Here is a 24,732-nt window from a genome sequence, read left to right on the forward strand (position 1 = left end):
AGGCCCTATCTGGGGACCGCTCAGCAGCGCCCCCCACCCAACAGCTGAATTGCCAATGGCTGAATTGGAGTATTGCACTGTGCCGGCACCGCTGGTGGGTTCTGTGGCTCTGCAGCTGCATGCACTCGCAAACCCAGCACTAAGCTCTCGCTGACAACGTTGTTGTCATTATTAGATCTGCTTGGTGAAGCAACGATGAAACAAATGTAATGATTGTTTCGTTCATCGCATAGGCTATTTAATTTTAGCCTATTTTAATACAATTCAAATAATCAAATTGTGCTTAGAGGGAATTATTTTCACCGGACATTATGACCGGAGATATTAAATATGTCGGACTTCAACAGATTTTGCCGGTCAATTACCGGCTAACGGAAAACCCTGGCGTGTGCGTGTGTGTGTGTGTGTGTGTGGTCTGACTGACCAGACCTGAATGACCTATGCGGCTGGTCCAACGTGGCCCTGGAGTGGGTGGGGCCGGACTCAGACGCTGTTAATGTTTCTGAGGAGATCATCTCTGACCCTACCATCTCCGTGAAGGCCACCATTGACATCTGTGGAACGTGGCATGAACTGCCACTTACCAATGCCCGTGGCCATCTCATGTCGGCACAACAACAACGCCAACACTGGACTGAGCTTAAACTGCAAGGGAAGCTTGCCTGTCTCCCTGCCGCTGACCACTCTGTCTCGCACTCAGTTTTTTAAAATGTAGCTATTGATGAGAGCATCATCATTTTCACTTTAAAAGCTAGGCTACAGATTTTACCATCGATGCTCAACCTTTCCATCTGGTTCTCTGGCAGTCATAGCCCACACTCCATACACCATGGTCACGAACAGACAACAGAAACCATGTCTCACATACTCAATGGCTGTCATGCATACGAAGGGCTCTACATTTGTAGGCATGATAGGATCGTGGATCTGATTGCAGACAGTGTCAGTTCCACACTCGGGTCACCTGCAACATATAAGCTGTATAAGCACACCAGTGTGAAGCCATAATGCTCAATCTGTGTAGGGACAATTCACTGTTCTCTGATATTTCAGCAAACACCCCCGATGTTGTTGTTGTTAATGAGAATAACAGAGAGGTTCTCATCCTAGAAGTTGGTTGCACGTTTGACTACAGTCTAGAGGAAGCCTTTACAACCAAAATGTTAAAATATCAACTGTTAGACCATACCATATCACAACTCAGCTACAACTGTAAACTTTTAGTCTTCATATTTGGAAGCCTGGGTCATGTCCATAAGTTGGGTGTTAGAGGCCTTCAGATGGCCGGTCTTCCGAAGAGAAGAGGCAAACAATTAGCAAGATATTGCTCGGTGTCAGCAATTATTGGCAGCTGGGCAATTTGGAGAAGACGCTGCTATCTGTATCCATGAGCTGTGTGTTGATTGTCAGGTTCATCATCCATGTGTGTGTGTAACTTTGGTTGCCATTGTCAATTTGGGCACGATTGTATCAGAATAACCCACAATGTACAAGTGCACTGATAATATTTGTGTCCTTTAAACATTGTCTTTATGTGGACATAAATAAAGATTCTAAGTGTGTGTGTGTGTGTGTGTGTGTGTGTGTGTGTGTGTGTGTGTGTGTGTGTGTGTGTGTGTGTGTGTGTGTGTGACTCTGGTATTTGGCAAGTTTGATAGTATTTACCATGTATTGAGGATGGTCAGATAATGTTGATATTTAAACTTAAAAAATAATTATACAGAGAGAAACTTCAGCCAGTACAAAACGCTGCTGACCGACGAAAGAGAATCTCTCACTGAGGAAAACACAAAGGCCTAACCATCATGAATCACAATGGTGATGTCAGCCAGAGATGGGGAGAAGCATGAACCATGAAATGACATCTTTGAAATAAATTACATTTTACAGTTTTTTTCTGATTTCTTTTAAACAAATTATTATTTTGTATTATATAACTATTTAATTATTATTTAGTTATTGCACTGCGCTGGCAGTTTAACTGCATTGAACTGAACTGAATTGGAAAAAAGAAACCTCATAACCTAACTGGCACTGAACATTGAACTACACTGGCACTGTTTGCAGATGTACTGTTATTAAAGTTAGTTAAAAACATAATTTTTTATCGTTTTTTTTTGTTAAATCCAAAGGAAAAAATATAAAAACAGAGAAATCTGAAAACGGGGAAATTAAAAACAAAGAAATCCGAAAACAGGAAAATTCATATCCGAAAACAGGAAAAGATAAAAACGGATTTCATAGGGCCCTAGTTAAGGTGAGTTAATAAATTCACTCTGAAAATCTGCTCCGCTCTGATAAACTGACTCTTTGGTCAGAGTGTCCACTGTCCAGTGTGCACTCTGAGCCCTCAGAATTTCCGAACAACTTGAGTGCGCTCGCTTTGACACTGGTTGTAAATAGTTATGAGTGTTGTATGTGCCTCCCTGTATTGTAAATAGTTCATATGTGTATTGTCACTACTGTATGTATAAGTGTAAATAAGTTAATTTATGTGTTGTAAATAAATATTGTTAATATTTATTTACCTAATTTATGTGCAATCGTTTCATTTCAGCTCAGTGTAGAGAAATGCACCGATACTAACAACCGCGTTAACACTGTTGACACCACGTGAAAACACTAGTCGTTTTGGGGGCCTACCACCCCCCTGAAAAATATCCTAGGGGAAACACTGGGCCTATATTACTAGGGGCCTATATAACTAGGGGTCTATATTACTAGGGGTCTATATTAGTGTTATTAGTATAGAGTAGAGTAAATCTTCATTATCCAGTTAAAAATAGAGGACCTCAAAAACAAAACCATACATACATACATACATACATACATACATACATACATACATACATACATACATACATACATACATACATACATACATACATACATACATACATACATACATACATACATACATACAATCAATAAGTGTTTAAATAAGTAATGCATTAACTCCTGAAAATATCTCAGACATATTAATCATTGGCACCAAACTATCCACCCCAGCAACGTTTTCCAACTGTTTTCCAACTGTGCCAAATGGAATACATGGGATCACAGGCTACATTTCTTCATTTCTTCTGTATCCGATCTCTGATGGAAACTGTACAACCTCTCCACAGAGTGAATGCCGACGGTGGTCCAGATGGGAGAGATCAAGATTTGTTCCCGTCAGTTTACAACAGCAAGTCTGAACAATGCCGCTCAGTCTGTTCTAGTTTCGATAGACCGAGGTTACTTACTAACCATATCCCCACTGGGCTCTATAGTAATTCTGAATGCAGTTGGGTGTGAGAGGATGAGGTCAGGAGGTCACCTGTGAAGAGACGACGGGGACGAGCTTCTCCATCTTCCTCTGGATGTCTAGTTTGGCTGCTGCCATCCGCTCATCACACAGCTCCTTCTGAGAGAGGATCTGAGTGTTGCACTGGGTCCTACACACACACACACACACACACACACACACACACACACACACACACACACACACACACACACACACACACACACACACACACACACACACACACACACACACACACACACACACACACACACACACACACACACACACACACACACACACACACACACACACACACACACACACACACACACACAGTAAGGTAGAGTTGTTCTATGATACCATGTATTGTAGCAAAGAGGGGAAAGGATATTGGCACTACACTACTGTAGGATTTGAGTCCATCTACCTTCATTGGTGAGGTACCAGTAAAAATGGCGCCACGCGAATTGCTCCTTGACATACCCACACGACTTCAAGGACTGCGTTGAAGGTTGGGGGCGCATTCTCGTCAGAAAGTTGGGGATGCTTGGCCAGATGGACATCCTTCTTAGCAACTATGACTCCCTCTTTGAAGAGGAGCTCATAGATTGCAATATGTTTTTTCAGCTGGGACACTTACATTATAAGTGAAAGGCGCCAAGGTGTCTGGAGGGGTGATATTATCGGTTCTCAAGGCCTTCAGCTGAACCCATGGCCAGAATGTGTGGGTAATGAGTACAATTTTGTTTAGAACAGACCCATCTGTGTTATCTAGGGAGCTCAAGGAGAGAGAGTTGTGCTTCTGGTGGCAGACTTTGAGGTAGACGGACCTAGATAGAAACTGGCTTAGGAAGAATGCCAATTGATTGAATATTGTGCATTTTGTCTTTTATTCTTACTAAATAAACTTAGACTATGTGGCCAGCTGGGGGTATTGTGGGTGTGGCTCTGGCGTCAGCGTGTATTTCAGCCTGACCGGATGGCGGCTGGAACGAACACTTCCTAGTTGTGTGCGGGTGGCGATAACAGCAAACATTTCCCCACACCTGATTCCCCTGTGACGGGACGAGAGAGAGTCCTGGTGAGTAACTTAACTATATTATAGAGCGGAGCTTGCATTATCATGTCGCTAGGTTGATGTGCACTGTTTAGGTATTTATACTGTGTATGGTCTCCCGTAGGGAACGACAGACAGTGAACGGTGAAGAGGCGAGGCGTTGTGCTTACGCCTGGCGATACAAAGGTATCGCTCACTTTTATGAGTTGCACACATGCATATTACACACAGACAGTGTAGGATAAATAGTAATATAGACGACCTGTCCTGATTTCCCTCAGGCTGGGGAAATAGATGTACCGTTGTGGCCCGGGTGTGTGCGGTGTGTGTGCGGCGCCGGGTGTCTCACTCAATCGGTTAAACTGTAAGTCTAGCTCTCTCTCTCTCTCGTTCGTTTGCAGTACCGGTGTGTTATTAACTTATTAAATGTTTGTCTTGTAGTGTGCAACAGCCAGTATTTAATATACTAAGGTTCTTGAACTACTGTCATGCTTCAATGTTAATTGTTGTGATATATGAGATGTTAATATATTCATTGTGTAATTTCTGTGTCATGACAGGTGGTGGTCCTTGTCAATAGGTGGTCACTGTTTGAGCTACTTCAGATTAGGGTGTATGTGAATTCAGTCTGTCTCTCTGTGCGTATTTATACATGGTGATAGTTTTGTATGAAATTCAACTTACTCTTTCTTTTAACATAGCATTCAATAAAGATAATTATATTAAATATAATTACTGTGTCCGTCTGTTATATGCCCTAAGCCTCCTGGTTACAACTACATGAAAAATGCAGTCAAAATCGAACACTACATTAGAGAGCGAGGACGGGGAATGAGAGCAAGCTAAACTATTTCTTCTACAGCCTACGTACATTCCCATTGCAAATTGTAGCATCCATGTACTTTAAAGTTTGGTTCAACTCAACCGGTCATTGTAAGAGGATTAGATGGGTGGTTGGAAGCGCTGTTGGAAGGAGATGACAACGGTTGCTTTGTACCCCAAGGTTCTTTGCATTTATGCATAAGGATTCCTCTACATTATTATTATTATTAATTAAATTTTTCTTCTTTCTTCTTTATAACCTTTATTTACCCAGGTTAGGTTCTTTATAACCTTTATTTACCCATGTTAGGTTCTTTATAACCTTTATTTACCCAGGTTAGGTTGTTTATAACCTTTATTTACCCAGGTTAGGTTCTTTATAACCTTTATTTACCCAGGGCTGAGCACGAATGCTCCTTTTCAACAACGACCTGCTTCACACTCGTACAGTTACACACATTCACACCTGGGAGCTGCCCAGTACAACAACAGCCTGGAATGTACTGTTGGCCACTGAGCAGCGCCACTGGAGCAGTTGGGGGTTAAATGCCTTGCTCAAGGGCACTTCAACAGTGAGTATTTGAGAGAGGGGAAAGTGTTGTTCATTCACTTCCCCACCCAGATGTTTCCTGCTGGTCTGGGGGATCAAACTGTCCTCCCCCCCCCCCCCCCCCCCCCCCCGACTGACATTAGCCTGACATAGAAAATCACATCCAAGTGTAATATCTAAACATACATAATGGATATATATATTGAAACTAGCCAGTTACTATTCGGTTAATTGTAGTGGTTTCACTGGTCCCATAGATTTATTTTACATTCAAAAGTGTCCTCTATTCTTAACTTCTCCTTCCTTCTACTCCTAGGTGGGTGGTCAGAGGGTTTCAATACGGTTTGTTATGTAGGGTTGGAAAGACATTTAGAAAATAAGTCATTTATCACAAAACAAACTTGCAAAACCATCTGACAAAATGTCACGCAAATTTGTTTGGCTAGCAATCAGTTTGCACAGCTATAGCTTCTGATGCTGAATGCCGTTTTCTGTGTCGTACGTGACCTGCAAACTCAGACCAATTTCACGGACATGGACTAAGCTTAATCCTCCAAGGAAAAGAAAGGTTTGTTCCAATGGAGATTTCAGTTGAGAAAAGGGACTTAAGTCTGTCTGGCACAAAGCATTACCTATGTCAATGAAAACTCCTCATATCGCCTTAAATGCCACAAACCGGGTTATGATCCTAAATTAGACACAAAACATGTCTGCAGCAACTCTTAACACGGACCAATTGATGTTTAAAGTTCTTTACTAAGGTTTTGCAAGACATGTGGCTTGTACAGAACATATGGCAGCTGATGTGTGTGCTTCTCACATGGTCACATTAGGGACTGGCACTTACATGTCATATGTGAGCTTCTTGTTGAGAGTGTTGAGGTTGCCTTGGCAACTCTGCATCTCCTTTTGGACCTTTCCCAGGTCATCATTCAGCTGGTTCAACTGACCTATACATACACACACAGATGGGAGAAGAAGTAAAAACACAAAATCTATTTATGTACCGGTAGATGAAAATACAGATTTTCTCCTAAATTAAATGATAGGTAGGGCTACACTAATGAGTACATTACTCCAACGCCACCATGATAGCAGGTCTCCTGCAGGGTCAGCCACACAGACATTTGCTTTCTTTTCTATTTAGAAGATTTAAAGTTTGATTTATTTTTATTTTGGCCTTTTAACATTGCTAGTTATAGTGTGCAGGCCCAACCTGAACCAATATCATACAACCAAGGGCTCAATGTTGATTGTATCAATTAGGGCTGAACGATTAATCGATTTTAAATCGAAATCGCGATTTTAAATGATGCAATTAGCAAATCACAACAACAAAAAAACGCTATTTAAAAAAAAATATAATTTTAACCAAGAAGTCCCATTGAGATACAAGATCTCCTTTGCAAGTTGTTGTTATTGTTGTAGGAACGGTTTGGGAGAGGGAGGTAAGGGGTTTTAGATTGTGTGTTGTGAAGTTTAGACTTCAGAGAGGGAGAGTATAAGTACATAAAAAAATGTACCGTTGGGTACCGGTATCGATTCCCAGGTAAAAAGAAAGATTTTCAGGCTCGGTGTCCCGAACAGACCCACCGCGTAGGCCAGATGCAAGCCGCATTTTACAATAAACCTCTGTGGGGCTGCTTAATTATATATAATTATAATCGCAAATTTAATCGCAATCGTAATATCTGTCCGAAAAATCAATTAGATTATTTCCCAAATCGTGCAGCCCTACCCCTAGTATCAATGCAATTCATGATCAAATATACCTTTTTGATTTGCCCATGACTAAATAAACTACAATTACACCCAGTGTTGCGTTGCTCATATCAACACTGGTTGCACGCACGCTAATGACGCCACATGCACTTGCGCTCCCAGGCGCGTGCACGCGCTCCCGCGCATGCGCATAAATGTTCCCTCGCATAAGCACAGACTAAAGGCCTAATTGCCTCTACGAATGGAATGTAACACCCGACGACCGGCGCTATTGATATGCAAAGTAGCCAGGTCACGTGGGTACTGCGAGTTAGCGCATCAGTCGAGTGCAGCGCATTCCTGTGTGCACGCGCGTGCACATCCGTGCGTGTGCGTGCTTCTGCTCACAAAACTTTGGTTGCACGGACCCCGTCCCATGAGCAACGCATCACTGATTACACTGTGATTTATCATGGCAAAGAATTCCACACCACGACAGTTATAATGACTGTACTAGAGTTAATACAGTGCTAATGTAATATAGATACAACTAAATCCTACATTTGTTTTGGCGTGTTAAAAGTGTGTGATAACCCCTTTAGACCTAAAACGCCTGCTAATAATGCATTATATAGCCTGTATACCGTAAATCCTCAAATATAGGACGGGTCTTCTATTTACCTCAGCTGCAAAGAGCACCAGGCCTTTATTAGAGAGAGGCTTATATAAGAGGCAGGCCTTAATTTCTAAAAATGACACTCTTGGACATAATCCCTTCATTTTCAGACTTTTATTGCATTATTATTATTATTATTATTATTATTTTTAATACGTACATTGTCTGTCTACATTTATTTAGACTAGCATTGGTATTTAAATATTGAGTGCAGTAGAGTAATTGTGGGATTAACGTAATTCACACACTGAAGTTGGAACTGTCTATACTAGGTTGTGCGGTCCGGGGACGGTTTAGCGTGTGGTACCTTCTCGACTTCCTCAATCGAATCGACTTGTTGACATGCAGTAGCTTTAGCTACTAACGTTATCATAGCCATCATGGTCTGTAATGTGTCAACTGGACAACGCCAGCCTCGTCTGCCAATGCCATATAGATAGCGAACGTTAACGTTTGCAAACGAAGTCAACGTCATCCAGCTGACACCACAGATCTAACGTTAGATATTATGACAACGTTAGCTAGCGCTAAAGCTAACCAGAGGGAAACGTTAATGTACGGTAGTCAGTGTTGAGATGTTGCTGTTGAGTTGTTCAAATGTGTTTTGGGCACTTTGAGCTCCACAATACCACTGCCACAGAGAGGCCAAGTCCCTCCCCTTCCGCTAACCACCATGAGACCCTATTTCAGAGCCAATATCTCCAAACCTCACACCAAAGAAAATCAGACAATTAGTATAAAAGACAGACTGACTCTTAGATCCTGTATTGTTATAAGTTAGTATAAAGGACAGACAGACTCTTAGATCCTGTATTGTTATAATGGTTAGTATAAAAGACAGACTGATTCTTAGATCTGTATAGTTATAATGGTTAGTATAAAAGACAGACTGACTATTAGATCATGTATTGTTATAAGTTAGTATAAAAGACAGACTGACTCTTAGATCTGTATTGTTATAATGGTTAGTATAAAAGACAGACTGACTCTTAGATCCTGTATTGTTATAAGTTAGTATAAAGGACAGACTGACTCTTAGATCTGTATTGTTATAATGGTTAGTATAAAAGAAAGACTGACTCTTAGATCTGTATTGTTATAATGGTTAGTATAAAAGACAGACCGACTCTTAGATCCTGTATTGTTATAAGTTAGTATAAAGGACAGACTGACTCTTAGATCTGTATTGTTATAATGGTTAGTATAAAAGACAGACTGACTCTTAGATCTGTATTGTTATAATGGTTAGTATAAAAGACAGACTGACTCTTAGATCATGTATTGTTATAAGTTAGTATAAAGGACAAACTGACTCTTAGATCTGTATTGTTATAATGGTTAGTGTTGAAGTGCCACAAACAACTAGTGACACTTTTTATTATGACATCATGTTCTCCCTGTCACTTGTAAGATATAAAGGATTAAGCATAAATTATGTTTATTCTATATATCTGTTTTAAATCTAAAGCATATGTTAAGAGATGACTTAAGCGTCAGTAATTATGAATAATGTCTTTGTATTCTTCCTCCTACTTGTGTAAAACTGTAAGAACTATAACTATAGACTCTAAAAACAGTAACTTGTGTAAGACTACAATATATTGTGTAGTCCTGGAGAATGGAAAGAGAAGAGGCCTCTTATCTTACTGTTAGTAAAGCCAGGAATGTGGCCTTGACAACGGCTCCGAGCAGAGGAGCAGAGGAGAATCACTGCCTGCAGAGTTAACCCTTGCAGTTATGAGGCAGAGAGCTATACTTTAAACTACTATGATGTGTGGGCATATCAATCAGTGTTTAAGTATATGAGTACTGTATTGTACATGTATATATATATATCTGTATATATCTGTATATATATATATATATATAAGCGTATTAGGCTATTCATGCTAGAAGGACCATGTACTGTATATTACAGCAGGGCAATTGTTTCATTCAATAATGCTGGACGCCTTTAGGAATGTGTCTATGACCGGGCGGCTACGTGGCGTAGTGGGCAAGGCGCTCGCCACGAAATCTGGAGACACTGGGCTTGCCTGTTCGAATCCAGCTCTCCACATTGTTTTCAGTTTGGCTGGTCGTCCGTACTAATACAATTGGCAGTATTAGAGGGTGGGAAACTGATGGGTGGGGATCGGGTGTTGTGGACAGCGACTCCTACAGGTCGGTTGGTGCGCCTGCGCAGTAGAATCAGGAAGTGTCGGGGGCAGCGTGAGCCTCCCACGCGTTACTCCTCGCCACTGAGAGATCGAGCTGCGCAGGTGAAAAGATGCGACTGCTGTTACCTCAAGTACCGGAGGGGACTTGTGCTATGTATGACTTAGTCCACATTGCAGCCGGCTTGTGGGAGGCAAGAAACAGCGTTCGTGACAGGGGAGGGTTGAATTGGATGATACGAAATTGGGATGGGAGAAAAATATAGAAAATGGGAGAAAAAGTGGATAAAAAAAAAAGATCTGTATTGTTATAATGGTTAATATAAAAGACAGACTGACTCTTAGATCCTGTATTGTTATAAGTTAGTATAAAGGACAGACTGACTCTTAGATCTGTATGGTTATAATGGTTAGTATAAAAGACAGACTGACTCTTAGATCTGTATTGTTATAATGGTTAGTATAAAAGACAGACAGACTCTTAGATCATGTATTGTTATAAGTTAGTATAAAGGACAGACTGACTCTTAGATCTGTATTGTTATAATGGTTAGTATAAAAGACAGACTGACTCTTAGATCTGTATTGTTATAATGGTTAGTATAAAAGACAGACAGACTCTTAGATCATGTATTGTTATAAGTTAGTATAAAGGACAGACTGACTCTTAGATCTGTATTGTTATAATGGTTAGTATAAAAGACAGACAGACTCTCAGAACATGTATTGTTATAATAGTTAGTTTAAAACATGCAACAGCCCTGGCCCGGGCCGTCGTGTCCGCCGGTGGAACAGACTAAAGTCACGCCACTTTGCGAGCATCTAGCGCAGGGCTATTCAACTAAATTGTTCAGGGGGCCACATTGTCAGAAACCCAAGGGGCCAGGGGCCGGACTGCCACAGCGCCTCCCCGTGCTATGAATATATGTACACATGACACAACACGCAACCACATTTTCACAACTTTTATTTAACTACATTGCAAAAGTACTTTTCAAAAAAAGTGCTTCATTTATGTGCCACATCTGCAACATCTCCTGCAAAAAGTGCTTCATTTATGACTGTGCAACAACTGCAACATCTCCTCTTCAACATTTCAATATAAAAATAAAATAAAAAACAAACAAGTGCATGATGTGCATCTGAACATTCTAACATCAACACTTGAACAAAAAACACATTTATAGTGCAGCTGAGCTTATGAAAAAGTGCTTCATGTCTGTGCAACAACAGCAAATCACAGCATCTTATTAGCACTTATTGTCCACTCTTAACTCTCAAACATCAGGGGGGGTGGGGGCAGACAGGCCTAGCCTACATACACACATCTAATGAGAGAGATTGCACTTCTTTGACTGGGCAATGGCAGAGAAAGAGGGTTCATAGGAAGTGAGGGCTACCCGCAAACAGTGATGCAAATGCTAATTTGTCAAGGAGGCACGGTTGCTTGTTTTAATGGCATTCATGTGAGAGAAACTGGATTCACAGGTGTATGTTGAGCCAAACATTGTTAGCACAGATATTGCCAGCGTTTTTATTTTGGGGAATGTGTTGACATGAATACACTTTATCCAAAATGTTGTGGTGGATTCATTCTCAAGTGCCTGCTTCAGAGCAGATGATGCTTGCATGTCAATTATTTCAAGTTGCAGGAGACCTTCATCAATGTGAAGTGATGCAAGGAACTCTTGTCCTTTTGTGGAAATAGCAGCTACATTGGCAAATGGGTTGCTCACAAAATGCATCAATTCTCTGGACATGTCAAATTCATCAAATCGACTTGCAAAGTTTTCCCTCAATTTATCAATGAAATCTGTCATTAATTGAGTGACTTTTGGCTCAATTGTGCGTGTGAACGTTGACATGAAAAAAAAAAGTAAACAAAAAAAAGATATTAAAAAAAAAAAATCATCATGTAATCTTTGGCGGGCCGGTCAGAATCATCCCGCGGGCCGGATCTGGCCCGCGGGCCACCAGTTGAATAGCCCTGATCTAGCGGCTCGGGGCTGCATTTTTCACCGAACATATAATATATAGAATTAAAGCCCTATTTGTTGCTGTTCGAATTAGGGATGCACGATAATTATCGGGGCCGATAATTATCGGGCCGATATCAGCAATTATGACGTCATCCCGATAACGTTATTGATAGCTCCGATAATATATAATAAATTTTTTGGTTAAAAGAAATCCGGTGTGGGTGCATTTGGATGAAGGGCGCTTGTTTTTATTATAGCCTCCTCCCGTTTTGCCAGTACTGTGGTACCACTGATAGCGTGTGGTTTAGGAACAGGGAGTTTTTCACAAATCCAGCGCTCCCTTTCTTGGCTGTGACGTAGTCACGTTACATTCGGAGGCAGACAGTCGATCTGCCAATTACGTCCCACCGCTTGCACCCACCTCTTCTTCTTACCACCAATCAGAAGCTCTCGTTCGTTTATTTACCTCCGGATTGTCAGCCATTACTCTACTCGGAGCTCAGGCTAATAACGTTAGCTCCCCGCCAGCCACATTGACAAGTACCAGCGCTTATACATTACTGGCAAATGTCTTGTTGCACTTGTGGCAACGAGGGTTGTCAGCATCGACTTTAGTAAAATAGACCCAGACTTTTGAACGTTTCGTTCTGTCCGCCATGATGAGAGCAGAGCTGTCTGTACTCGGCAGCACCCGTGTGTGTGTGTGTGTGAGTGAGTGTGTGTGTGTGAGCACAGCCCGCTCCTCGCGCAGGCAGAGACACCAAGGCAGGAGAGATATAGAAAACGGCCAACAAGATTAGTTTGCGACGTTTTAAATTCCTCAAAAAAAGACTCCATAATTTCTCGAGTACCGATAGCAGTACCGATGACGTCGGAGCTTATAAATACGTAAAAAAAAAATTATAATACAATAAATATCGGTTATCGATATCGGTTATCGGCTTGAGGAGCATAAAGTTATCGGTGTCAAAATCAATATCGTGCATCCCTAGTTCGAATGCCACCTCACTCGATCAAATCCGTGCCTCGGTTCTCGAGTTACTTTTTACGCGTGAGCGTCAGATTACCACCCCGGACTCCCAATGCTCTAGATCTGTCAATCATCAGCCGATTGCGAAAATGATTGGGCTTCTTCTAAAATTAGTGTAGCTTTCCAATGCTACCCCACATGGGAGTGTGCGAATAAGGGATCTATGTGAAAGGTAACGAAAACCAGAAGTGAAAATGTTTTCGAATGAATCGCCTTGGATGAGGAAATGGAGAGCCTTTTTCTTGGCACACAGTTTACCCGGATCTCTCTAGAACAGTGTTTCCCAAAATTAGGGTCGCGGACCCGTTTTTATTGGGTCGCAAAAAAAATAAATAATAATTTAAAGTAAAAAAAATGAAATAAAAATTTAGAGCTGTAGATGTGTTGATTCAGTTTGGCACCACATACTTATGTAAATCTGGGTTTTCTACTCTAGCATGCCTGAAAAACAAATACAGAAACAGACTAAATGCTCAGCATGACCTCAGAATAGCACTTTCAAAAACCAAGCCCAGAATAGATCTGCTGGTTGAAAACTTCAACCAGCCACATACCTCGCATTAGATTTCATTGTGCCATAGATGAAATATTATACCCCTTCTAGCATGTCAGGTCAGTAGAATTTTTAAATAAGTCAGTACAAATTAATCAGAATGTTGCTCAATGTTGGGATTTTACGGTTGAGGGGCGGAGGGAGGGGGTAAGAAATGGAGAGTTGAAAAAGGGGTGAGAAATAGAAAGGAGAGTAGAACATGTTTGTTTTTAAAAATGTTTTTAAAAGTGTTACAAAATTGTATGTACATATGTTATGAGGTGGTGAGCAACTTAACATTACACTCTGATTATTGCTGTGATGTACTTTTATAATTAACATATGTTAACATTTGTTGTGTTCTTTATCAGTAGTTTATAAATGTATGTTATGGCAATTCATGATGTATTTTTGTAAGTTTGGGTCCCGGGGAAACACCAAATTTCTCTTTTGGGTCTCGAGCTGAAAATGTTTGGGAACCCCTGCTCTAGAACAGGGGTTCCCAAAGTGGGGGGGTCGCCAGATGATTAAAAAGAAAATAATCAAAAATATATATTTTTTTGTTTATGCAGTCAGGCCACTGAACTTAGAAGCAGGCCAGGCCAGTGTTTCTAGTTGCAGCAGCGCAATAGTTAGATAACCTAGGTGGGGAACAACCAGGAGATCACTGCAACTCACACAAGTTGGAGAACTATCTCTCTCTCTCTCCGCATGCGATTGGTGGAGGCGGGACCCTTACAAAAAACTGTTGTTGCTAATCATTGACACATGCTAGCCTGTAATAATCCCCCCCAGAAAAATCTACTTTGCATTTGATATATTGCAAATATATGCCATCACACACACTGGCATTTAAAGGGTTAGAATTATAAAATGAATATGTGGTGTTATGATCAGGGCTGAAGTTGAATAAAAGATTGTTTTTGTTTCAATCTGACATTACAAAAAAATCAAAAATCAAAATCAGTGTTGTTGCTAATCATACATATGCTAGCCTGTTTTTTAACAATAATTTGTGATGCCATCACAAACACTGGCATTTAAAGGGTACAAATAAAAAAATGCCTGCACCAGAATGCAGGAAATGAAGTCTTTGTAACTGGGGCTATATTTTGCACTATATTTCCTGGCCTGAATGATTTCCCCAGTCCGGCCCTGGTTAAAAGCCTCCAATGCTTATTAGTGTGTGTGCGTTTGAACGTTTGCATGTTTCAACCATACATTTCCATTTATAATAAAAAAATATATATATATATATATATTATTTAAAAATTTTTTTTTACCTCCTATAATAGTGGGGGTCGCGGCTCTCCGACACCGTTATTTGGGGGTCGCGGCCTGAAAACCCCTGCTCTAGAACAGGGGTTCCCAAACTTTTCAGGCCAGGGCCCAGAAAATAAGGCGTCAGAGAGCCGCGGCCCAATGCACATCGTCAGGCTTTTTTTTTTTTTTTTTTTTTTGCCAGGCAACCGATTTTTTAAGCCAAATATCACTTCAATCCTATTAAGTTAGTTCAAGTTAGTTATTCATTTATATGTGCTATTTATGAGAGGGCTAACTTGTTGCAAAATAATAACGATAATAATAATAGCCTCATTAAAATACTATTGTTGCTTCGGTTGTTTTCAGCGTTTTATGTGCATAATCTGTTATTTAGTTTGAAATGTTCGTTGAAATAAGTAGATTTCGTTTTTGTTTATTTATTAAGTTAATATAAAACCATATAGTCACATTTTAGAATACAATAGAATAGAATTTTAGAATACAACTAGAAACACTGTCCTGGCCTGCTTCTAAGTTCAGTGGCCTGACAAAAAAAAAAAAAAAAAATGTAATCATCTCGCGGCCCACCCGTGGCTGCTCGCGGCCCACCTTTGGGTCGCGACCCCGACTTTGGGAACCACTGCTCTAGAAGACTAATTTCTGAACGGATTTTTATCAAATTTGGACCTGTACTACATACGACTTCAGGCTGTGGATATGTGGTGTTTTCCAGCTTATACCTATTATTATTATTATTATTATTATTATTATTATTATTATTATTATTATTATTATTATTATTATTATTTTTATTTTTTTTGCAACTGCTACAGAAAAATGTGAGTACACAAGTTCAAGTTCAACTCAAGTTCAGCCCTATGTTACTCTATTTCATTAGCACCAAAAGTGAATTTCCTTTTTTGCAATAGTAACTTCAGAATGTTGTATTTCAAAAGAGACCAGGCTTATTCATGTGCTATAAGCATAAAGTATAAAGATACGCTTTTCAAAAAAGGTATGCAGTCCTCAAGTTCAAGTTAAAAAAAATTGCCGCTTTTCTTGGGTGTATGTTAAGAGGATAAAGGACAGACTGACTCTCAGATCCTGTATGGTTATAATAGTTAGTATAAAGGACAGGCTGACTCTCAGATCCTGTATGGTTATAATAGTTAGTATAAAGGACAGGCTGACTCTCAGATCCTGTATTGTTATAATAGTTAGTATAAAGGACAGGCTGACTCTCAGATCCTGTATTGTTATAATATTTAGTATAAAAGACACTCTTAGATCCTGTAGCGTTATAATAGTTAGTATAACAGACAGACTGACCGTTAGATCCTGTAGTTTTATAATAGTTAGTATAACAGACAGACTCTTACCCTTTAGATCCTGTATTGTGTTGGTACTGGTGGAAATGTTCAGCTGCAGGGTGCCCTGAAACAAACATACAGCCTTTATCAAAATGGAGTGAGTGAGTGAGTGAGTGAGTGAGTGAGTGAGTGAGTGAGTGAGTGAGTGAGTGAGTGAGTGAGTGAGTGAGTGAGTGAGTGAGTGAGTGAGTGAGTGAGTGAGTGAGTGAGTGAGTGAGTGAGTGAGTGAGTGAGTGAGTGAGTGAGTGAGTGAGTGAGTGAGTGAACTGTACTGAGACACAGCAGGCCCTCAACAGATGTTAACTATTCCATTTCCCTCTATCTTACATGCTGCTATGGTATCACACCTGGTGGGGATTACACACACACACACACACACCTCAATAACATCAGGACCCATGGGGACAGCTCAGTCACATGGACACTGTAGGCCAGGCTGCTAGATAGAGACGGTAAAAAGGCTTTTCCACTACCTCGCCACGCCATAACGAAATCTGTGCTCCCGCTTTGTTTACCTTTTTCCACTTCCAATGGACCCGTGCTGATTGGGCCACAGCTCTGGGGTATAAAACACCCTACCCTGCTGTAACCCCATACTGCAGACTGTTGATTGGTCAGTGGTATTTCACTGCACTATGAGCTCCGCAACATGGCGCATTATAATATAAAATAATTGTATGAACTAAGCAAAGCAGGTGAAATGTTTGCAGGTCAAGCATTTAAAGATTTTTGCACACATTAATCTGGTTATCATCAAGGCTTTGAAACTCATTAAAATCTGTCTCCAGAGAATGAGCATAACATATGGGGAATGAGGGAATCCATTCACCTAAACGGTTCACTGAAATATTTTTCCGACAACATTTTAGGCAACAAATAGGCAATTTATGGATCTTAATTCATACTTGATCTGCGACTGAGTCGGAGAGGAAGAGGGAAGACTCTTCCTCCTGCCTTTCGCGCTGCCGCGCCTCTGTTCATCTTGTTATCAACAAGTAAAGGCTTTGAAACTCATTAAAATAAATTCTATGCACGAAAAAAAAAAAATCCCCAGGAAATCCCTTAGTTACAACAAGATTGCATGAAGCAGTGTTGTATTTATAGGTGAAGTAATGTCCACACGCCCATCCGTCTCCGGAGGAGCATAGCTGTGGGGAATGAGATAATCCAATCACCTAAACGGTTCACTCAAATTATGTTTCCGACAACATTTGAGACAAGAAGTACGACATGCAATCGCTGGATCTTAATTCATATTTGATCTGTGATTGAGTTACATTGAAATTATCAATTGAAAGACGAGAACAGAGGCGAAAAGACGTTCACTCGAGTTGAAAATAGTTCCGTCTTCCTCTCGATCGCTTCCACTCTCTTCGCATTTTACAAAATCGCTATTGTTCATTCAAAACCAAATGGCAATGAAAAAGTACAGCATAGCCTCAACTCCCTCCATTGTGTTGTGTCTCACGTGAAATGTGAGATGCAGGCCAGCAAGCGGAGTAACCCCTCCCTCCATCATCTCAGCTTCTCCTACCAACACCTACACCGACGCGGAAATACAACACCGATAAAATGGCAAGGTACAGTATGGTAAGCCTACCCGTACTGTACTCTACTGGTCAGTGGAAATTAGCCATATTAGTCAATAGGAACCCTATGGCTAGGGCTGGCTATTTAAATAATACATTCCCAGGATCAAATTGGCTCATGGGTCCAGTTTCAAGTGGGTTTGCATATGAAAAGAGCACTGCCATGTTTGAATGAAAATTACATTTCTCAATTTGGTTCAGGGACTGAAAAAGTGTAAGGATCCCTGAATGTTAATTAATACCCTAGCTAATATCTATAGGATAGGGATCTATATCTATGAGATGTTAATCTATAAAATATGAATATATATATATATATATATATATATATGTATAAGATATTAATCTATATCTACAAGATATGAATCTATCTATATATAAGATGTTAAACCTATATGTATATATTATATACGGTATATACATACAATATTAATCTATATATTTGACATTTGCAGCCACTACACATTTAAAGATCAATTCTATCACCAAAATAAATATATCACATATATACCTACATAAATCTAGAATCTTAAGATATACCAAACCTGTGTGTGTGTGTGCGTGTGCGTGTGCGTGTGCGTGTGTGTGCGCGTGTGTGTGTGTGTGCGTGCGCGTGTGTGCGTGCGTGCGCGTGTCTGCGTGCGTGCTTACGTGCGTGCGTGCGTGTGTCTACATACCCTCTCCTGGCTACAGGTGTTCTGAGCTCCTTCTAGCTGTCTCTTATAGAGACTCTCAATGCGACTGATCTGCTCCTTCCGTCTCTGGATCTCCTCCTGGAACTCAGTCTCACGCTGCTCTGCTGCTCCTCTCTCCGCCGCCCCCCTCCTCACCTGGCCCTCCAGCTCATACAGCTTGGTCTGGATGGACGGACAGACACACAACGTTTAAATGCACCAATGGGATTATAATATTCTGTACATATTCAAATGTCTCGCACACACTTAGGTAATGGTATACACAACAACAGGGAGGCACACAGCCCCACGGGATCAAATCAAATCACTCACACACACACAGCGAGGTACACAAAACAACAGGGCTGCACACAGCCCCACGGGAACAGATCGCACACACATGGAAAATGTAAATACATTCAAAAAAATAAATAAATAAATACGTTCACAATTCACAGTGCAATTGTAATTGATGATTTCACACTGACACAAATATATATATATATATATATATATATATACTGTATATGACACACACAGACACCATGCCTCACCAGATTTTCTAAATGTGTATAATAATTTTATATTACGAGTCAAATGTATTCTTCTAATAATCATATAGATCATACCCCAAAAAGTCACACACCCCGTTTGCCTATGGTAAATTGCAGGATGAAATTGGTTATATCAGTGTGTGTAGGTGTGGTTACAGGGTATACTAGTGGTGATGATGGATCCTTCAAGGAGGCTGAGCAGTTTGGAAAATAGGCTTCCTATGCATTGTGTTTGAAAATACAGCTATTAGGTTCCTTTAACACTTTAAGGACCGTCCACGAGATAACTCGTGATTCGATTCCACCCGTTGAGGACCAGAGCCACGAGTTAACTCGTGGCGAGTTGTTATTGTTTTATTCCATATTTATAACGCTATTAACGTCCGCGATCGACATGCAGGACCTACCCACATATTTTATTTTCGAAACATGCAATACCGGCCAGATCCGCTTAGGGGCGCCATCGCTCCACTGCAGTATCATTGAGGGGATTGAAAAAAAAAATTCTTTTCACTGTCTGTGGGCGGATCATATGAGCCTCGGTTCCAAACGAAGACCCTCCATCTTTGATCCAGTTACCGAACGCATATTTCAGCCTGGAATAATGGGATTTATGATTAGCCAATGGACATATCGATCTACCAGATTCCGATGACTAATGACGAAATGCTGCCGGCGATCACATGGCCTGACGGTAGGATACTATTCCCCCAAATTACAGCTGGATTGGACATTGTTTTAAAACCTAACGTGATCGATCAGTGACATTGGCTACCTGAACGCACACTGTATTGCTAATCAATAATACTAATCGGCGCTCCCCGCCGCCCCCATTTCATCCATAGATGCTCTGTAATAGTCCGGATGCTACGCAGTTTGATTTATTACAGCAGAAATGGCGTTTGATATAACGGCGCAAACGTTTAGCCTATTATCTAGCTCCCGGGAAAAAAGACGAGACGAAAAGTGCGACAGACTAGTGCCCAAACTCATGGACCTTGGACTAAACCATCCCCTCTGCCGGTGGTCTAAGGACTTCCTCTCTGACCGCCCCCAGAGGGTCAGAATAGGCCCCCACACCTCCACAGCCATCAGCACCGGATCCCCCCAGGGCTGCGTGCTGAGTCCCCTTTTTTACTCTATTTATACACACGACTTCACCGCAGTCCACCCCAGCAACACCATCATCAAGTTCGCTGACGACACCACCGTGGTGGGCTGCATCACAAAAGGTGACGAGACCGCGTATCGCGACGAAATAGAGCAGCTGTCAGCCCTGTGCAAGGATAACAACCTACAGCTGAACAAGCTAAAGACCCAGGAGATGATCGTGGACTACAGGAGGAAGAAGACCGACATACAGCCCTTGTATATCGACGGGGGATGTGTGGAGAGAGTCTCGGTCATCAAGTTCCTGGGTGTCCACCTGGAGGATGACCCGACCTGGAGAATCAACACCACGGCGATAGTGAAAAAGGCAAAGCAGAGACTCTACTTCCTGAGAGTACTGAGAAACTACCACCTCAGACAAGACCTGCTTGTGTCTTTTTCCGCTGCTCCGTGGAAAGCATCCTCACCTACTGCATAAATGTCTGGTTCCTCAGCTGCACAGCCGCAGAGAGGAGGGCGCTCCAGAGGGTCGTCAACTCGGCCCAGAAAATTATCGGCTGCCCCCTCCCCTCACTGGAGGGACTATACAACTCCCGCTGCCTCAAAAAAGCAGTACAAATACTTAAGGACCCACACCACCCGGGCAACAAGCACCTCGTGCGGCTGCGCTCGGGCAGGCGTTTCAGCGTCATGCCCACCCGGACTAACAGACTGAAGTTTAGTTTTTATATTCCCAGGGCCATATGTGCACTAAACTCAGCTAAATTTTTAAACAACAGTCTCCCTTGCACCCCCCCCCCCCCCCCCCCCCCCCCACGCACACACAACATTGGGGATAGTGCAATTATCTTTTTACCCCTGTTTATATTGATGTTATTTGTGTCCCACCCCTGTTTTTATATTTAATACTGTGTTTAGGACTGTTTTTATATTTTTACTAGCACCTAGGGTTGCATTTTAAATTTCGTTGTAACAACTGTAACAATGACAATAAAGATCTATTCTATTCTATTCTATTCTACAGGTTAGTCTAACTTAACCTCACTCTATTGCTAACTAGAAATAGCCCCTTTTCTAATGAGGCCCAGAAAAACTTTATAAGTGACTGCTTAATCTGTAGAAAGTGCATACGTTAAGAGATGTAAACACATTTTGAAGACACCTCCGAGTCATCACTGCAGTCAACCGTCGTCGTTCTATTACTTGGCAATAAGCTATCTGATCTTTCCCGTGTTCTGTTGCGATTGCCTGAATATATAGTGAGCTCTCAAAATGCCTCCACCAATAAGTGTTTCAATGTTTTTCATCGCTATGGGTCACAAACAACTGTTAATCGTTTTTATGGTTGCACTGTGGCAAAACACAGGACGATGCTAACTGTAAAGTACTGTACCTGCACATCAAGCTAGCTAACATGAGCTAATAAGCCCAGTTGCAATGCTGCATTGTAACAAGGGAATCACAAACAGAACTTTTGTGACACACACACACTCACCAATAGATTTAAAAAAAATTACTAATTAATCTCACAATTTTCTGTAATTAATCTAGATTAATCTAGATTAAAATAGCATTTTTCTACTTAAGACCGAAGCTTGTAACAGATATTTACTTGAGTAAAATCATGGAATTAATGTAAAATCAACACAAAGAAAGTATATTTAGATTCAAAGACTATTTTAATAGCTTTCTTTGAATACAGTTTCTCTCCTGTGAAATACAAATGTTCAACAAAACCATCAACATTGACTCAGCTAGACCGCTTTCTTATATCCGCTGCGAATATACTGCTGAAAGTTCAGAACGTTGGAAGATTTTTCACTCCATAGATTAATCTAGATTCATTTATTTTAATGCTTTAAATTAATCTCCAAAGTTAAAGCATTCATTTTAACAGCCCTAATATATATATATATACATACATATGACCTTTTTATTTGACCAGTATGAGTAGCATAGATGTTTGGTATGGGGTTTGGGTTTCTTCATTGAATGCTTATCCTTAACATTAGGGCACAAGTATATTGTGTTTTATTATAAATGAATGAAAACATAGACCACACACACACACACACAGCAGCGTACCTGGAGCTCCAGGTTGCGGGAGCTGGACACCCAGTAGTTGAAACCCAGCACCAGGATACAGGCGATCAGAGCACCAATCATCAGAGGAGGTGACCGGCCACCACGACGACCGTTACCCAGCCCCCCCATGGCTGCCTACACACCGACAACACATGCAACAGATGCACACATGAATACATGATGGATGAATGGACCCACACAATACATGCATACATTTACATTTATAGTCAGCAGGAGGGGTACACACCTCTGCTGGCTAAGGGTCAGTGGCCTTGTTCGTCAAATAGTGTTGAACTTGAGTGTTACACTCCAGTCTGAGTACATAGTTAGTATAGATATATTAGCATGGTAGTAGCATAAGAATAGTAGCGCATAGTAATAAGGTACTGAAATAGTAATGTATTATATGTTACTATTTGTACAGGCTAGCTTATTGGACATTCATTTTATAAATACATATTTCTCTGTACAAATCTTTAACTAGTTTAACTAGTCAAGACACTAGGCGACAGTCTGACGGTGTTCTTAAAACAATGGCCAAGGCCCAGGACAGCTTGACTTAGATATGACCTGTCCAAGTAAATCACATCTTGTTCTTTTTCTTGTTGTCTTCATAATCAGTCTTGTGTAAGACACGACAACCCCCCTAAACCCATCTTTGTTTTCATTTTCTCATCTTTGTTTTCATTTGTCATTCCCAGCCGGTACTTTTTTTTGTTTTTTTTAATCCTTTTTTTTTTTTTATCTTTCTCCGATTTTTCTCTGTTTTTCTCCCTGTCCCAATTTAGTCGTTGTGCCAGTTCCCCCCCTCCCCTACCTGGTTGTTGTGTGCATGTTCTCCTACTGGTCGGTACAAGGGAACCCTGAAGTCATCCGCACGCTTCCTCCGACATGTGCGGTGACAGCCAGTGGCTCTCTTCTCACCTGGCAGCGAGGACTCTCATTGGTGAAGTGTAACGCGTGGGAGGTCACGCTGCCTTCATCAATTCCTGCCTCTCGCTGAGCAAGCGCCCAGACCTGACCTGTAGGCGTCGCTGTCCACAACGCCAGATTCCCACCCATGACTTGCCCTCCCCCTAACCCAGCCAAACGAGTTAGTATGACGATCAGCCCAAGCCTCAAGCAATGATGACTCCGGGAGTCGAGACCGCAGCCTCTTGCATTGGTGACGAGCGCAATCTCTGCTACGCCACCTGACTGCCCTCCAGCTGGTACTTAATTGTAAGTCTGACCAGAGCTCTCTCTCACTTTATAGTCAGACGCTCGTGTGTACACTTGTCTCACTCTGATTGTAAACGGAGGATACTTTTTCTGTGGCCACACAAACAGAAATAAAGTATGTTCTATTTTTTATATACAATTTGACTCATCTGAATTTCTACAGTTCACTGTCTTGACCCATTTAAAATATTCCACAACAGTACATAATAGTAAAAGACAATAGGACGTTTTTTTTTTAACAGTGGCTCAGGAGGTATTGTTTTATTGTGGATATTGTGGAGGTAGAGCGGTCATCTGGTGATCGGAAGGTTCCCGGTTAGATTCCAGCTCCTCCCAGCAGCAGCGTGTCAAAGTGTCCTTGAGCAAGACACTCTAACTGCTCCTGATGAGCAGGTCGGCACCTTGCATGGTTGCCTCTGCCGTCGGTGTGTGAATGTGCGAGTGAACGTGTGAATGTGAGGCATAAGTTATAAAGCGCTTTAGATAAAAGCGCTATATAAATGCAGTCCATTATATACAGTAGAAAAACCAGCACAAACAAAACACATTAAGCCAGTCGGTAGACACTATCATCAGAGCGGCTTCAAGTACCATGAGTGCATACATTGTTTAGTATGGGTCAGTGGTGCAGTGGCAAATTGACAGTAGGTCAAACGCTCCACGCGCGTGCGCGCGCATGCACAGTTTTTTTTGGCTGCTCTCGTCCTGCAGCTGGATACTATTGCCTCACAGCGCGGCCGTCAGCGCGCGGCCCAGAGAGCGCCGCTGGCTCTGCGGCTCTGCAGCTGCATGCTTCTCCGGGAGTCCGGTTGGATAATGCCATGTAAAAAGCGATTGCGCGTACTTCAGCCTCAGTGACCGAGGTATAACGCCGTTATACCGAGTTATACCAGCACTGCACCACTGGTATGGGTGGCCCCAAAATGGGAATGGCACCACTAACCCTGGCAGTGTGCCATTCATTCACACTAGTCCACTTTGTTCCTGGTCTCTCAGGACAGACGCCTGTGGAAGAGATAGGCTGGCGTGAGAGACTACTTTGCTCCAGTGCCATGTTCTACCCATTGAGCTACA

General features: G+C 41.5%; 1 protein-coding gene across 2 annotated transcripts in view; it reads right to left on the reverse strand.

Annotated features, from left to right (window-relative positions):
- Positions 1-24,732, reverse strand: part of golm1 (golgi membrane protein 1) — a 55,705-nt gene that overhangs the window by 24,541 nt on the left and 6,432 nt on the right. For both annotated transcript variants that reach the window (XM_084326544.1, XM_084326545.1), the window contains exons 2-6: positions 22,438-22,572; positions 18,692-18,871; positions 16,435-16,489; positions 6,566-6,668; positions 3,320-3,437 (exon numbers count right to left, since the gene is read on the reverse strand). In XM_084326544.1, the coding sequence (XP_084182670.1) occupies positions 3,320-3,437; positions 6,566-6,668; positions 16,435-16,489; positions 18,692-18,871; positions 22,438-22,566 (585 nt within the window). In that variant the 5' untranslated portion in view covers positions 22,567-22,572. The remainder of the gene's footprint in view (positions 1-3,319; positions 3,438-6,565; positions 6,669-16,434; positions 16,490-18,691; positions 18,872-22,437; positions 22,573-24,732) is intronic.

Source organism: Notolepis coatsorum (genome assembly GCF_963971535.1).
Source record: "Notolepis coatsorum genome assembly, chromosome: 1".
Lineage (NCBI taxonomy): Eukaryota > Metazoa > Chordata > Actinopteri > Aulopiformes > Paralepididae > Notolepis > Notolepis coatsorum.